The 17,930-nt window shown below is 35.6% G+C and overlaps 1 protein-coding gene across 1 annotated transcript; it reads right to left on the minus strand.

Moving 5' to 3' along the window:
• Positions 1 to 2,478: 2,478 nt before the first annotated feature.
• On the minus strand, positions 2,479 to 15,592 carry si:ch1073-13h15.3 (inactive all-trans-retinol 13,14-reductase). Its single transcript, XM_042767109.1, has 11 exons — positions 15,267 to 15,592; positions 12,337 to 12,519; positions 10,877 to 11,118; positions 10,447 to 10,645; positions 10,092 to 10,289; positions 9,852 to 9,971; positions 9,625 to 9,763; positions 7,267 to 7,376; positions 6,424 to 6,590; positions 4,346 to 4,505; positions 2,479 to 2,906 (listed from the first exon to the last, which is right to left on the minus strand). The coding sequence occupies exons 1-11, from the start codon at positions 15,421 to 15,423 to the stop codon at positions 2,737 to 2,739; spliced, it is 1,845 nt and encodes a 614-aa protein (XP_042623043.1). The 5' UTR covers positions 15,424 to 15,592; the 3' UTR covers positions 2,479 to 2,736.
• Between the last annotated feature and the right edge of the window lie 2,338 nt (positions 15,593 to 17,930).

Consider the following 17,930-nt stretch of genomic DNA (forward strand, 5'->3'; position numbering starts at 1 on the left):
TCGCCAATATAGGTTTACAGTTTGTTAATTTGGAGGTTGTTGAACGCACTAACTTTGTGTCAATGTTCAGCTGAATGTCATGTGAGATCTGGCTTCATTTTCTTAGTCCCACCGCCAAGGTCAAAGCCATGCTGTTGTGTTTGAGTCTGGCCTGTTTTCCACAGACATGGAAAAATCTTTTGGATTGTAGTGAAGCGTTGCTTGCGCCAACAGTGCTAACTGAGTTAGATATAGAACAAAAAATATTAGAGACAGCTGGGAAAGATTACCTCCTTTTTTATTACTTAGAAAAAATTAGATATGTCCATTTCCCGTTTTTCTGTGAATTTATTGAAGCCAAAAGCATGTTTGTAAACAAATACATCTTATCAGCCAACAATGTTCAAACTCCTTTGATTGGGAAATGTTACTGTAGCTGATGACACATTAGAACAGTTAATATACTACTAGTAATTAATGCTTACAGTTAATGAGACATTTTTAGACTCTGCCTTTTCTGTCTTCAGCTAAAACTAAGTTTGCTCTCTTTCCTCTCCCCTCTCTCTTTCCTCAAAGATCTCTGTTTGTATTTCTGGCTTGGACTCTTTGAATAGCCCACTCTGATTAGAACCAGCTGGATCTTCTGGCTTCCAAACAGCAGCACAGCTCTGGGTCAAAAGACACCCTGTTAAACCCCGCCCACAGGAGGAGCTTAATACTGCAGGGGCGGAGACATCAAAAACCCTGACCCCATCATCCATAATTTGCTGTGTTTAGCCAATTACTATGCTAAGATAGTTGAAATGATGATGGGCACAATTGTGAACAGCTGAATCCTTTGAGCTGCTTGTTTTGCTCAGCTACCACGTGCATCATCTCTTCCACTGCATTGCTACAGACCTTTTGCTAACATGGTATGAATGAGGCTAGTTAAGATACTTGAAACCATCAGACCAAATCTGCTGATTGCTTTCCCAGTAAAAAAAATACCTTAAAAACTCTTTAAAGACACTGGAAAACAATGATTCTCTCCTTGCATTCCTGCCTTAATTGACATTTTTAAATTAGATTTTATTTTAATATTTTCTGTTTTCACCTTGATTTTATTGAATGTTTTAGTCATTTTATTTAGCGCTTTTAATAGTTTTTTTTTAAAACATGTCTATACATTGTTTTTGTAATTATTTATTAGTTTTTATTTAGTTTATAGAGTTATTTTACTTCAAGTTAAACTAAACAAAAATGACGTTGCTTTGACAACAAGCTGAATAGAAAGGGTAATGTTTGACATATACATATTTTTTTTATTTAATACATTTTTTCATTTCAGTTAACTTTTGTCTTAGGGTTTTTTTTTTTTTTTTTTTTTTTTTTTTTTTGGTTTTAGTTAACTATAATAACCCTGATTTTTTTTTTTTTTTTTTTTGTGTTCTTCTTGTCATAATCCAAAGTTTCTGCCTGGTTTTGCTCCCGTTTAGTTTTGCATTCTTTACTACTGTATATGATTCACTTCACGACTGCATTTCTGGGTACTGTGATAGAGACTCTCTTATGCAGTTGTAATCATCCATGAAATGCGCTGTGATTACTGGGTCCATTTCACCCATCTGACTCCATGTATATGTTTTGGTTCCCTTAAGTGCTTTTGGTCGCTGTTCAAACAAAACGCTCTTCCTCTGCATCTTAAACAAGTTCATTTCTGTTTATTCTGGCCTGTTTGAAAATGTGTAATCCAAGTCTTGAAACATTTTCATAACTCTTAGTTGGAAGACAGGAGGAGTACTTTATTTTATTAACAGGCTTTGTTTTCCTGTAACATTTCCCTTTCAGCCCTGACAAATTTACCTTAATGAAAACTGTTTTTAATGAACATGACTTTCCTGAAACATACTTTTTAAGGCTTTAGTCCTTTGATTTATTTCAATGCAGTACGAACTTGGGCTTAAAGGAGCAGAGCGGTTATTTAGACCCAGTGAATCACAGTGAGGGCATTCATATCATATCCTCCTCCCCATCCAAATTCACACGTCCATCAGAGGCCGTGTTATGCCAACCAATCTGTAAGGGAATCCCAGGGGAAATGTCCACTTAAACCAGGAAGTCTGAGGTTTCCCACAGTTCCTTTGAGTCCTGCTAGTGCACAAATATCCATGTTGAACAAACATGGGTTAGAAGAGTACAGGTGGGAGGTCTGGTTGAAAAAGCTTTAGCGAATCAAACACACCAGGTAATGTGTTGATGTTTTACAAATCTGGAGTGAAAAAAAAAAGTGAGATTCTTTTTCTTTTAACTGCATCGAGTGCTGCGGGGATGACATATTTTTGTAGGCCAAAACCCCAAAACAAGCATTTTAGTACTTCCGGGTCCATCATCCTGAAGTCAATGGGGTTTTTTGGTTAAATGCCTGAAATAAGGTCTGTGATTGGGTTGGCCTAAAACTACATCATCACTACAGCACTCTATATTGTCGTTATTTTGGCTTAAAAAACAGACATTCAATATTTTCTATGATTTTATTTATTTTTGTTTATTTATTTGTTAAATGTCTTATATGGCAATAGTTGGTTAATGTAATAGTTTTAAATATAACATTAAAATCTATAACTGATAATATGTATAAGTATTATAAAAAAATACCCCCAAAGTAACAATTAAGGGCTGATCTTCTATATTTATAAATACTTTTTTCTGTTTCTGTAGAAATATGCATTTGTATGAAATTGATTTCCTGTGCAGTTCCCCCTCCTGACAGCTTCATCACTGCTGCTTCTGCTTTGCCAGCTTCGCTGCCTCCTTTGCTTTCTTCCACTTGAGTTTTTTCTTGACAAACAAGAGGTCAATGTACACAGGGTAGTTTAGGACGGTGGAAGCGCAGAGGAGACCACCATGCAACGCACCGGCGATACCACAGCTAAAAATGTCCTGGCCTGAAATTCACAGAAAAACCATAAACATGCTGAAATACTCTCACCTTTAAAATGGAATCTAAAATATATATTAATTTAAAAAAATGTTAAGAATTTATGTGTGTGTGTTTGTGTGTGTGTGTACTGTACATATTTACATTTAATTAATATAACAACTTTGACAGCCCTAAAATATATACTAAATATTTTACTTTTGTCTTAAATAATTTGTTTTATATATAAAACACACACACATTCTATTAACAGCCCTTAAAATACATCTAATCAGTAATGTAAAGTCAACGCTTTACAATAAGTTAACATTAATTAACAATGAGCAATACATTGCCCATGACCAATCTAAATACATTAACACACATCTTTGGTTTTAATAATGTTTTAGTAAATGTAGAAATTAACATTAAGAGTTAATTAAATCAACACAGAACTAAAATAATGAATAATGACACTACTGTCTTTCTAGTGGTGCTTTCCAGCTGAAATATTATCCGTTTAATAATTCATAAACTTTCTATGCTGTTATTTACTGCAACATTATGTACAGTTATTTTCTTACATTGTATTACTGTGTACTTCTGTTTCAAAGTACACAGTACTTCCTGTGTATTACGGTTTCAAAGATGCTTTGAAACAATCAGTTCTGTAAATAAATGTGACTTGATCTATAAATGCTTTATGAGTATTATTTTATTGTTAGTTCACGTTAACTAATGTAGTTATTTAATGTTAACAAAAGAAACGTTATTCTAAAGTTTTACCTTTTTTCCATCAGATGTTTTTGCGGCCCCTCTTTAAAGGGTTAGTTCACCCAAAAATGAAAATTCTGTCAGTAATTACTCACTCTCATGTCGTTTCAAACCCGTAAGACCTTCGTTCATCTTTGGAACACAAATTAAGATATTTTTGATGGAATCTGAGAGCTGTCTTGACCTTGCATAGACAGCAATAGAACAGAAATGTTCCCAAGTCCAGAAACCTAGCAAGGAGATCTGTAAAATAATCCATGTGACATCAGTGGTGTCACAGAATAGCATACATCCAGCGGATATTCTCCAAAATGGCACCAGGGTGATGCGGAGGAAACAAATTGTTGAATAAATTTGTTTTTTTGTTTTTTCTTTTGCGCACAAAAAGTATTCTCATAGCTTCGTATAATTGTGGATGAACCACTGATGTGACATGGATTATTTTACTGATCTCCTTGCTACGTTTCTGGACTGGGGAACATTTCAGTTGCATTGCTGTCTATGCAGGGTCAGACAGCTCCAGATTCCATCGAAAAAAATCTTAATTTGTGTTCAGAAGATGAACGCAGGTCTTACAGGTTTGAAACAACATGAGGGTGAGTAATTAATGACAGAATTTTCATTTTTGGGTGAACTAACCCTTTGAAGATGGGCCCAGTATGAAAACCGTACATAGTAGGAAGAGCTCTGTACCTGACAAATAAAGGTTTTTGACAGGAGTGTCACATCGGTTTTGAGCCATGGCCTCTGCGTAGAAGCGGTCCAGGTTGTGATCAGCAGAGTAAATGGCCCCTCGGTTACAGCTGAGGTAGTGCATGTTTGTCAGAGGAGTGGCGGCTTCCTGATACACCAGCTGAATCACATACACACACACACACACACACACACACACTCATCAGTCTGAATGCAGAATCCACTTACTATCTCACTAATGATAGTAAGCACGGTCCACACTGCAGATTTCTGCTCAAAGCTGAATCTACAGTTCTGTCATGACAGCTCTCGGAGGGATTGGCATGGTAATGTACATGACAATGTTAATATATTTGGTCTTGCTGGAATAGATCTGCTACGCTGCTGCTGCTGCGGCAGAGCAAGTACCGAGGCTTGCTACTGCCAATACATCCACAGCATGCTGCTGTGAGCATGTAAGAAATATTGCTGCTGCAAATATGACATACATGAAATAACCCCCATATAGCGTGCATGAATCACCTGGTAGCAGATCTATACAGGTGGAGCTGGGGAAGGTGGAGGGTTTCTGAAGCAAGCCGCAACTGCTACGGCAAGCACTAGTCATATATTTAAATGTTGAGCAGCGAGCTCATTGGCTACCGATACAGGAGCGAACCAATCAGCTGTGCCATGTGATAATGATGTCATTAGATCAGACTGAGTTAGACCTATCGGACTGCGCCATGTACAGTTTCATGCCAGAACTCTGTATTTCTGCTCAAATCAACATAAAATCAAAGTGGACAAATTTTGGCTGCTGACAATTCAGCTTTGCCACTATAGTGAGATCAAAAGTAACAGTAAAGACATTTATAACGTTACAAAATATTTCAATTTCAAATAAATGCTATTCTTTTTAATTTTCATGAATAAACCGTGAAAGGGAAAGTTGTAAATAAACTGTAATATTATTTCACAGTATTACTGTTTTTAGTGTATTTTTGATCAAATAATGCTGTCTTGTTGAGCATAAGAGACTTAAATTAAAGCATTATTATTTTTTTTATTGTTATTGAATATTGCAGTGGTTATTATAGATCATTTATTCTTGTGCATCATTATTTTATAATGTAATTCACGTGCCCTTAATAGATTCCCGATTCCTGATTCCCAATGTCCCAAATCAAGGCCTGCCCTATTTTTTTCCTCATTCAGTCTATTTCATTCAGATTAGATTTTTGTTAGATTTTTTTCACTATTTTTTTTATATATTTATTGTAATGTTTATTTTATTTCAAGTAATGATTTTTTTTTATTATTGTTTTAGCTTTAGTTAATGATAATAACCCTGGCTCAGATATGCATCACAATAAAGAAGAAAAGACAATCGCAATTTCCATTTCATGTCAAGTTCAATACTAAGTGCCTCACTTAAATTTCTCTGTATCGTTGACAAGTTTGACACCAAAATGCAGTGATTAGCTCTTTCTCAAAAATGCTTTCCATCCTGTTTACTTCTGGAAGTTGCATAAAACCAGGTAATCAGACTGAAACTGGCAATTTCAGCCTCTTTTTGTGTGCAGTATTCAAGAGGGTCAGGGTTTGACTGTGAATTCTCACACTTTTATTTCAAATGTATAAATCATAAATATTCCATTATATTATTATTATAATTTTTTTTGGAAGGCTCTTTATGACTGTGTACGTTGGTGCCATTGCAGCTGACATCAATTTTTAATGTTCAGAGGATTTGCTAACGGATCAATTTCTCTATGTATTATAGACCTGCTTGGAAAGTCACTGAACGGGCTGTGGGTGGTTCATGAGTATGAGACTAATGATATGTTTTACAGAGATGTTGATAAACACCAGCTAAATTTGTACACTCGACCTTGTAATCGTATTGCAGATCATCATTGTCTTGGTGTTTAGTGAATCAGTGTTTAGTCTCTTTAGTTAAGCTATGAATGTCTACTTGATTTACTCGACTCATTGAACAGGCATGGGACAAAAGCATTTTAACATTAAAAAGGTACCTTTATCACTATTTTTCATGCTCATATAACACATTTCAAATTTACAACCGAGTTTAGTACCTTGTCTCTGAGTTTTGGGAAGTGTTTGCAGGCCCATTCAAAGAGATAGTTGCCAAATCTCATCTTGTAGCTGTAATAATCGACACCTCTTTTCCTCACTCTACTGTCTTTCCACTCTTCAAACCATTCATAATTCACCATGGTCAGGATGGTCATACATGACTTGCCTGGAAAATTAATATGTCGTTAACATATGACATTATTAACAGCAAAACAGAAGCTTGCGTTAAATTTGAAGCCATAAAGAACAAACTTTAAAAATGCACTTTTATACTGTATATCAGACACATATAGACAATTAAATAAGTATTTTCTAAATTAAAATAATACTTTTATTCAGCAAGGATGCATTCCTGGTGTTACATTTATAATGTTTCTATTTTAAATAAATGCTGTTCTTTTCAACACTCTGTTCTATAAAGAATCTTAAAAATAATGCTTTTTTTTTGTTTTTTCTATTATATGAAGGAGTTCTGATGTTTTCAACATTGATTATAATCAGTAAAGTTTCTTGAGCTGCAGATCAGTATATTAGAACGATTTCTGAAGATCATGTGACATCAAAGACTGGAGTAATGATGCTGAAAATTCAGCTGCGCATCACAGGAATAAATTACATTTTACAATACAGAAAACAGTTCTTTTAAATTGTAATAATATTTCACAATTTTACAGTTTTTATTGTATTTTTGTTCAAATAAATGCAGCCTTGGTGGGCAGGAGAGACTTTTAAGTGGTGGTGTGCAGTGAATCTTGCAGTGAAAATGCTAAATAGAGAGCTGCTTTCTAAAAATTCATTGACATTGGCCAGATGATCATGTGAATCTTCTGTTAAGATGTTACCTGGGTGCCGGATCTGTGATGTGGAATCTTTGGCTGAGGGGAAGGTGATGAGCATCATGGGAATGTTCTCTGGTGCCTCGTCTTTACTCATACCGAAGAACTCGTCCATCCTACAAGTGAAAGCTCACTTTCATTAACTGCATGTACTTTATGTGCTCATATTACATGTGCTAATAGGCTGATGATACATAGGGCAACTTTTTGAACAATGTTTCCACCAGGTGTGACATGGGGCCCATAACAAATCTAAAGTATCCAGATAGAAATTTGTTACCCATTCTCAGTGAGAAAGTGCCCAAGCAACATTGCTCAAAAAAAAAGTTGCCCGCCAAAATTGCTCAAAAATTTGCCCTGTGTATCATCAGCCATACAGCTCCATCTGAAAACAACGTTGAGGGTACAGGGAAGCTTGGACTGGAAATATGTTTTCCCACACGCAGGAAGATAAGAATTGCTTTTTAGACTGAAAGCAGAAATCCTGTCCAGACAGAAGTGTGGCAGCAGGCCAAGAGAGAGAGAGAGAGATCCTGAGACTTCATGCTTTAGGCAGCAGCACTGCCTAGTGTTTCATTCACGCTGCTGTAAATGGTTCACTTATTTTGCCAATCTATGCTGCATTTACTTGACTTCCATTTATTGTTTAAGACATATAATTTTGGTTTAGTGCAAATTACACGGAACCAAATTATAAACACAACACTTTTGTTTTTGCCCCCATTTTTCATGAGCTGAACTCAAAGATCTAAGACTTTTTCTATGTACACAAAAGGCCTATTTCTCTCAAATATTGTTCACAAATCTGTCTTAATCTGTGTTAGTGAGCACTTGCTGAGATAATCCATCCACCTCACAGGTGTGGCATATAAAGATACTGATTAGACAGCATGATTATAGCACAGGTGTGCCTTAGGCTGTCCACAATAAAAAGCCACTCTAAAATGTGCAGTTTTATCACACAGCACAATGCCACAGATGTCTCAAGTTTTGAGGGAGTGTGCAATTGGCATGCTGACTGCAGGAATGTCCACCAGAGTTGTTGCCCATGAATTGAATGTTCATTTCTCTACCATAAGCCGTCTCCAAAGGTGTTTCAGAGAATTTGGCAGTACATCCAACCGGCCTCACAACCACAGACCACATGTAACCACACCAGCCCAGGACCTCCACATCCAGCATGTTCACCTCCAAGATAGTCTGAGACCAGCCACCCGGACAGCTGCTGCAACAATCGGGTTGCATAACCAAAGAATTTCTGCACAAACTGTCAGAAACCGTCTCAGGGAAGCTCATCTGCATGCTCATCGTCCTCATCAAGGTCTCGACCTGACTGCAGTTCGTGGTCGTAACAGACTTGAGTGGGCAAATGCTCACATTCGATGGCGTCTGGCACTTTGGAGATGTGTTCTCTTCACGGATGAATCCCGGTTTTCACTGTACAGGGCAGACGGCAGACAGCATGTATGGCGTTGTGTGGGTGAGCGGTTGCTGATGTCAGCATTGTGGATCGAGTGGTCCATGGTGGCATTGGGGTTATGGTATGGGCAGGAGTATGTTATGGACAACGAACACAGGTGCATTTTATTGATGGTATTTTGAATGCACAAGAGATACCGTGACAAGATCCTGAGGCCCATTGTTGTGCCATTCATCCACGAACATCACCATATGTTGCAGCATGAAATCGCATGGCCCCATGTTGCAAGGATCTGTACACAATTCCTGGAAGCTGAAAACATCCCAGTTCTTGCATGGCCAGCATACTCACCGGACATGTCACCCATTGAGCATGTTTGGGATGCTCTGGATCAGCATATATGACAGCGTGTTATAGTTCCTGCCAATATCCAGCAACTTCGTGCAGCCATTGAAGAGGAGTGGACCAACATTCCACAGGCCACAATCAACAACCGGATCAACTCTATGTGAAGGAGATGTGTTGCACTGCGTGAGGCAAATGGTGGTCACACCAGATACTTACTGGTTTTTGGACCCCCCGTACCCCACAATACAGTAAAACTGCACATTTTAGAGTGGCCTTTTATTGTGGCCAGCCTAAGGCACACCTGTGCAATAATCATGCTGTCTAATCAGCATCTTGATATGCCACACCTGTGAGGTGGATGGATTATCTTGGCAAAAGAAATAGGCCTTTTGTGTACATAGAAAAAGTCTTAGATTTTTGAGTTCAGCTCATGAAAAATGGGAGCAAAAACAAAAGTGTTGCGTTTATAATTTTGTTCAGTGTGTTTGTTATTGTGTTAGTTTACTAAATGCATAGTATTATATTATGTGAATTATGGTTGTTGTTAGCATAATATTGCTAAAGTAGCATTGTAACAGATCTTTTTTGATACTGACATGGCATCCATGTCGTTGGATTTGAAGAGCCAGATGCTGTTGGGCACAATGTCTAACTCTTCCTGCGTCGCATCAAACCCCGAGAACAGGAGGAACGAGGCTTTACCGGGCCTCATCATATCCAGACGACTCTGAATCTCTGAAAGGTATGAAAAGAATCCATGTAGTCTATAAACAGCAGCTACACATTACAATATGATTTCTTGCAGCACATAGATTGTGTTCACCTGGTTTGACTTGTATTTCTGGAGGTAAGAGCTTCTGGAAGGTGTTGAAGATCCCACAGTTGGAGATGATGACAGGAGCCCGAATCTCCACATGCTCATCCCCTTTCTTCACTGTCACTCCTGTCAGTAAAGCCACAGTGAAGGTAGATTGATAAACACATAAACACTCATTTTGAAGAAACTGGATTTATTTATGCATTATTGAAGTTTGATTGATATAACTGACTACTTTTGACTCACCATAAGCAGCTCCCTTCTTATCAACCAGGATCCGACTGACAGGAGCTCGGACCAGCACACTGCCCCCATATTTCTGTATGACTTTAGTGATGTGGAAAGGGATCTCACTGGCGCCCCCTTTAGGGTAATATGCGCCACGCTTGAAATGGTGCAGCATCAGAGCATTGATCATAAAGCTGGAATCTTTAGGAGGCACACCTGGAGAAAAGAGCAAAGAATGACATCTCTAGGCCTTTTATGCTATGATGCGAGTCAGTTTAAATTTATTTTTTTTAGAAATGAAATAATTTTCATTTTCATTTCATCATATGGTGCATGCTATTTCATGGAATTATTCATGTACAGAATGTCTCACCGTAGAAGAAATATGAGAAGATCACATGCAAATCCTTGTTGCTTGTCAGTTTATTGTTCATCTCAGTGGCATTCATGCCTGAGAGATGAAAGATGGATGAGCAGAAGAAGTCAGCGATGCCACTTTTGAGCAGAAACAGAGCCAACCACTGTGGAATCAGTTTGAGGATGGCCAAATAATGAATCTTCCTGGCTGTGACCTGTGGACAAAAAAAAAAAAAAGTCAACTTAGTGTCATATGCATAAGTGTTTAAAAAAAAGATGATAAACCTTATCATCATGAATGTTAATTAGATGACAATTGTTGTCCAACTGATTTCGTAGGCAGGCAAGTGAGCACATTAGCATTGGGCATTCTTTCAGTCCACTAACTGCAAACGTAAACACTGGTTTAGTTTAAAAACATGAGATGATGGATATGCATGCTCTACCTTCATGATCTTAAAGAACTCCTCCACAGCTTTGCCATCATCTGGAAAGTACTTTTTCAGGTTCTGCTCCATCTCAGTCTTGCCACTCAGTATGGCGTAGTCTCTCCGTTTCTCACTGTCGTCAATCACAATGCTGTCAAAATGCTGTGGTAGCTCCACATACTCCAGCTGACCCTCAGTGATTTGATCCATAGCGACCTTAAGCAGACCGTTTTCATGCAGCTGACCGAAGTAGTGAAGTCCTTGGCATGCAAAATAAAACAAACTTGACTGAAGGACCTTCAGTCTTGAGACATGGTGATTTAATTCACAGACATTGCCTTTACCGAACTAACAAGGGAGTAAAAATCCCAACAGGAAGTAAAAGTGTGATTTCAACTTTAGTAACAAAGATTGGTTTAATTTCCATTTTCCTGCTAAAGAAATACACTACACATATTTCTCAAGATCTGTCCACCAATCTGAGAAGTCGCTGATGTAAAATGCAAAATTGCATTGTTGAGAGAAATTTACAGAGAAGTTGTATTGGTGTATAAGTGACATTTTTTTAATACTTTCAGAAATAATGTAAAATACCAATAAGACGAAACATTTACAAGAGCCTAAAGGAAAAATTCACCCAAAAAATGAAAATGTACTCACCCTCAGGTCATCTAAGATCTAGATGAGTTTGTTTTTCATCATATTTGTATAAATGTAGCATTCCATCACTTGTTCAGCAGTGGATCCTCTGCAGTGAATGGGTGCCATCAGAATGAGAGTCCAAACAGCTGATAAAAACATCACAATAATCCACAAGTAATCCATACAACTGTATGACGATGTCTTGTGAAGTGAAGATCTGTGTGTCTGTATGAAACAAATCCACCATTAACATGTTTTTTTTTTTTTTTTTTTTTTTTACTTTAAATCATTAAAATACAGCTAAAATATAATTCCGCTATCCAAAATATTGCTTTGTCCAGAGAGAAATCTTGTCTGAAACAGGAGAGAAACATGCACAGATGAAATAGCGGTGGATTTTGATGTGAGAGGACTACAGGGGATGGACTTTTTCACTGGAGGAAGCATTATTATGGATTCTGGACTTGTATTATCATAGAAGCGACAATCTAAAGTTAAAATGACTTGATGGATTTGTTTCTTACAACACGGAGTCTTTGGCTTCTCAAGTCTAACTGATGGACTGGAGTGGTGTGGATTACTTGTGGATTATTGGGATGTTTTTATCAGCTGTTTGGACTCTCAGTCTGACGGCACCCATTCACTGCAGAGCATCCACTGCTGAGCAAGTCATGCTACATTTATCCAAATCTGTTCTCATTTAAAAACAAACTCATCTACATCTTGGATGGCCTGAGGATGAGTAAAGTTCCAGTAAATTTTCATTTTGGGTGAATTATAATTTTTTTCCACATTTGAAAAAATAACCATGCTCTATTATAAGGGATGGTACATACCCACATCAAACTCAAAACCCTTCTCAGTGAAAGTGTGACAGCAGCCCCCGGCCACGTCGTGCTGCTCCAGCACCAGGACTCTCTTCCCAGCTTTGGCCATTGTGGCTGCAGCCGCCATTCCTCCGATCCCACTGCCTATTACAACTGCATCAAGATTCTTTGGAATCTTCTCTTTGGTAAATCCTAAAAATACATACAGTAAGTAAATCATACATTATATGCATATAGGCTATTGTATGCAGTAGTGTCAGGAAATATATCAAAAAAGCTACTTCAAAGCACTGTTCATGCAATCTTATGTAACATTTTACTGCAGAAACACAATGACTGATATGGAAAGTGAACAGTCCATTCCAGATCTGGGTTCATTCCCAGCATTCAGTGCTCAAAGTGGGTGAAACGGATGGTCGTTATATTATGATAGGCCTGATAAGTGAGTAAGTAAGGCCACAAGTTATCACCAAGAACACTATTATCTTTGTAAGCCCTAAAATACTTCAAATAAGAGGTTTGTCTGAGTTGTACAAATGTTATCACAGTCAGCTAATCTAATTAAGATATCGGCATAGCCATTGACACACATGTTAATTGTTTTACGACAGCATTGACAAGACTTTACATAATTAGATTAGCTTAAACAGTTCTGTTTTAGTGCATATTATGTGAAATAGCTATTACTTCTTTTCAAGGTAATGAGACATACTGTATGTATGTGTAAAAGAGATTTCTTTTTATGTTTGCTATTGTGTATTTTAAATTATCTATCCTGTAAAGCACTTTGTAAACACTGTTTTAAAAGGTGCTTTATAATAAAGCTTTACTTCTAATTAAATTTTAAGAAATTCTGTAACCATTTCCTTACTCGAGCTATTCGAAAAACTTCTGTTGAACACATAAAAAAACACACACTAAATAAATGCATTAATAAATAGTAATACATGAATCATATAGATCACATTTATTTGTCATTTTAGAGCTTGACAGTCCTCATTCAGTCAATCTTAAAAGTATTTTTTTTAAAGACTAATCTAATATTAATGAAACAAAAAAATTATACTTAAAGTATACTTTCATGACTATATTACTTAACACACTTAAGTACACTTCTAACAAATTAAAGTACTTTTGTAAATTGTAAATAAAATGCAGTAAAGTGTCTGAAAACATTACCTTCAGTTTACAATGAAGTATATTAAAGTATTTTATTTCTGGAACAAGTACACTTTTTGATAATATGCATTCATTACAGTATAAACTGTTTAAAAGAGTGGTCACAATACTGCTAAAAATATTAAATAATCAAATCAACAATTTTTGTTTAATATAAATTATTCATCTATGCATATACATACATATATATATATACATACATATATATAAGATATATACATATATATACATATATATATATATATATATACACACATATATACACATATATATATACACAGTACAGGTCAAAAGCTTGGAAACATTACTATTTTTAATGTTTTTGAAAGAAGTTTCTTCTGCTCATCAAGCCTGCATTTATTTGATCAAAAATACAGAAAAAAATGTAATATTGTGATATATTATTACAATTTAAAATAATTGTTTTTAAATTTATTATACTTTAAATTATCATTTATTTCTGTGATGCAAAGCTGAATTTTTAGGATCATTATCACATGATCCTTTAGAAATCATTCTAATATGATGATTCATTATCAAAGTTGGAAACAGTTCTGCTGCTTAATATTTTTTCAGAACATGTGATACTTTTTTAGGATACTTTGATGAATAAAAAGTAAAAATAAAAAAAAAAAAAAAAAAAAAAAAAAAAAAAGAAGCTATGTTTTTAAAATATAAATATTTTGTAATAACAATATACACTACTGGTCAGTAATTTGGGGTCAGTAATTTTTTTTTCTTTCTTTTTTTTAAATAAAATCAATACTTTTATTCAGCAAGGATGTGTTAAATTGATAAAAAGTGATAGTAAAGAAAATATATTATTAGAATATATATTATTAGAACTTTTTTTTATTTTGAATAAATGCAGTTCTTTTTAACATTTTATTCATCAAATATATTAGACAGCAGAACTGTTTCCAACACTCATAATAAATCAGAATATTAGAATGATTTCTAAATGATCATGTGATAGACTGGATGTTACATGTGACACTGAAGGCTGGAGTAATGATGCTGAAAATTCAGCTTTGCATCAAAGGAATAATTTTTTTTTTTTTTAAGTATATTCAAATAGAAAACTATTATTTTAAATTGTAATAATATTCCAAAATATTATTGTTTTTTTTTCTGTATTTCTGATCAAATAAATTCAGGCTTGATGAGCAGAAGAGACTTCTTTCAAAAACATTAAAAATAGTAATGTTTCCAAACTTTTGGTCTGTACTGTATATATATATATATATATTATTTTTTATATATATATATATATATATATATATATATATATAAACAGGTTCCCTCCTCATATTTAATCACAACCATTAACTTCCTTCCCCTCTTCTCTGATGACGTGCACTGACGTGAGGGCGGGGCAATAACCTGTCACCTGAGATTAGCAAATGACAATGACTCTAATTAAGTTTAGACAAAATAAAGTCCTGTCCTACTTTTTTCTTATTCTTTAAGCCATTTCATTCAGAAATACATCACAATAGAGAAAAAGGGTTGTAATTTTTGTTTCATGGTGACAAACTATTAACACTTCACTTTGGAAACTAGTATGCTTATAATGTTTCATAAGCTCCTTAAGTGCATTCAGCAGAAACGTGCTCATATGTTGCATTTGAAGATTAGCTCATATTAGATTGTCCATTTGCTTTTAAAAGCTGCAGATTAGCAGAACAGGTTTAAAACACTCCCAGGTCATTCTGAGGTCAAAGAAGCATTTAAGCATCTAAAGATCTCTGGATATTCACCTTGTTTCAGCACTTTGTCTCTCTTCCTCTGGTCCAGCTCTAAAGGTCCTGGAGGCCTCACTGACTCCACTGTAAACGGACTTGGCTTGCTGAACAGGTACCAGTATGTTCCGCCAGCCCAAATCAGGACGCACACCAAGAATATCAGCAGCCACATCCTGAAGAATTGAGTCTGCACTCACTTTGGAAAGTCTAAAGTTTAAAGTTTTCTTTAAAAACAAAGACTGTTGCACATAGGAAAGCTACGGGAGTTTTAAGCTAGAGATGGAGAAAAAATGAGAATGTGCATCACAGCAGAAACTCTCTGCAAGGACCTTTGTTGAAAGTCTTCTTTTATGCGCAAGCAAGGAGCAAAGGTCTCAGCAATAAGATTGCAGTGAAGCAACACTCAAGTATCATATGTAATCAATCAAGATAAGAGTGGTAATATTTAATACAAGCTTTAGTCAACATACAGATCCAAAGCAGTCCTCTTTATGTAAACATTTATGTTAAGGAGGCAAACAATGAATAATTAGTTCAGTTTATTTCAGGCACAATGAACCCCAGAAAGTATTTGGAGACTCCAAGCATACTTAAAAGTTTTTTTTTTTTTGTTTTGTTTTTTTACAGTACATAAAACATCGAACCACTAATAATTTTTGTGAAATAAAAAACTTTTCAGGAAAAAAGATTCAAAATAAGAAGCTTGATAAAGCGATAGCTCACCCAAAAATAAAAATTCTGTCATAATTTACCCACCCTCATGCAATTCCAAACCTGGATGAGTTTCTTTGTTCTGTTGAGTACAAAACAAGATGTTTTAAAGAATGTTGGTAACTAAACAGTTTACGGTAGACATGCTTTTTTCTCATACTATAAAAGTCAGTGGCTACTGTCAACTTTTTCTCATTTGTCTTCTTTTCTGTTCAACAGAAGAAATAAACTCATACAGCTTTTGAACAACTTGAGGGTGAGCAAATCATGCCAATTTAGATTTTTGGGTGAACTAATCTTTAATGTTCAAAAGTACAGTGACACCTTAGATCAGCAGAAGAGATTCAGTTGCTTCATGAATGTAGGAAAAAATATATATTTTTATCAATCCTGCTGCAGTGTTCATGTGGCTTTATCTTCACAACTGCTTTGAGTTGTCATCTTGTTAAATTTAGTGTTACAACAGTGCAGAAATTGATACTTCTGGTCATCATGACCAGATAAGGTAATTAAGATAAGACTAAATTGTGTAAAAAACATATTGTGCTTTGTATATGCGCTGTTTATCTATATGACTTTATGACATACATCTATTGATAAGGTTTTCCAGGTCCAATTAAAGTAAGTGCAAGTCAGCCTGCTTAGGTTTTACATTTATGCAACACACACACACACACACACACACACACACACACACACACACACACACACACACACACAAAAAAAAAAAAAAAATTGGTTACAAATTTGTGTTATTGTAAATTATAAACATCCATATAAGCTATACCCTTCTTTGCACATTTTAAATATGTTAAAATAATTTTACAAATATGTATTTGAAAGAGTATTTTTTTAATGGTGAAGCATCAACACAAGCATCATATTACAAATCATTTAAAGTCGTAGCCCAGCTAACAGGGACTATTCTCAGAACAAATGTTCCCTTAATAGAAGTTATCTGGTCTTTAATAACGTTCTCAAAATGTTAGCATAAAAACATTATTTATACATAATTCATGGAATGTCTGTCCTGAAATGTTTTAGCTGGATGTGTAACATTTCTAATTGTTACTTTCTTACTATGTTGCTTAAGAATATTCTGAGAACATTCAAACGTAACATTCTCATAATTTTTTTGCAAAATTATCAAATAAAATGTTCCTTTAATGAACAAGAAAAAAATATTTTAAAACATTTAAAAAACCGAACGTTTTGAATGTTCAGATGATATTCAAAAGTAACAGTCTCATAATGTAAATGGAATGTTCTCTTAATGTTTGAATAACCAAGAAAACATTTCAAAAACTGGCTGTTTTGAGCCTTCAGAAAACATCCAGAAATAACATTTTTATAACTTAATATGAACGTTTGTTATATGCCCTTGGAACATATTTTTCTGAGCTGGAATAGCGATCACTTCCACTCTGAATGAAACTCTGGAAACCCGAAGAACCCCATTCAAAAATAAACTACAATTCCTTGCTGTTGGGTGTTGCTCACAGAGCTGCGGTTCATCCTAATTACTGGCTCAGTTTTAAAACAGGAGATGGAGAGAAATGGTGGGGCAGTGGTACAAAGTTGAAAAAGAAGCTTACAGGATGAAAAGCTCAATCCTGAGATGAGGATCAGAGAATGAGCTTAAGTTCTGGAAACACAGGAAGCAGCTGCTCTTCAGTGGGACAGAGAGGTCTGACACCCAAATCTCATTATCACAGCAGCCAATGAGCAGCCGCTGAGTCAATCTACCTGCAGAGCTTCACGCATACAGAGCACTAATGCAAGATAACACCCTAGTTTTCATGGCCACAGGCATCTTTTTTTAAATACTTGCATCAGATGCAATTATAAAGGACATGAAATCTTCAGAACCATGTTGATTTGTGGTACACTTACACATTTAAATGAACAGTTCACCCAGAAATTTAAGTCCTGTCATTATTTACTCACCCTCATGTGGTTCCAAGCCTG

This window comes from Cyprinus carpio, chromosome A12 (assembly GCF_018340385.1).
Source record: "Cyprinus carpio isolate SPL01 chromosome A12, ASM1834038v1, whole genome shotgun sequence".
Taxonomy (NCBI): domain Eukaryota; kingdom Metazoa; phylum Chordata; class Actinopteri; order Cypriniformes; family Cyprinidae; genus Cyprinus; species Cyprinus carpio.

Bases quoted from the DNA above. Each gene is read 5' to 3' on its own strand.
- si:ch1073-13h15.3 (XM_042767109.1), bottom strand. From the start codon at position 15,423: ATGTGGCTGCTGATATTCTTGGTGTGCGTCCTGATTTGGGCTGGCGGA. The intron at 10,646-10,876 runs GTAGAGCATGCA...TTTTGTCCACAG, and splicing joins AGTTCTTTAAGATCATGAAG to GTCACAGCCAGGAAGATTCA. The intron at 9,764-9,851 runs GTGAACACAATC...CATACCTTTCAG, and splicing joins AGAAATACAAGTCAAACCAG to AGATTCAGAGTCGTCTGGAT.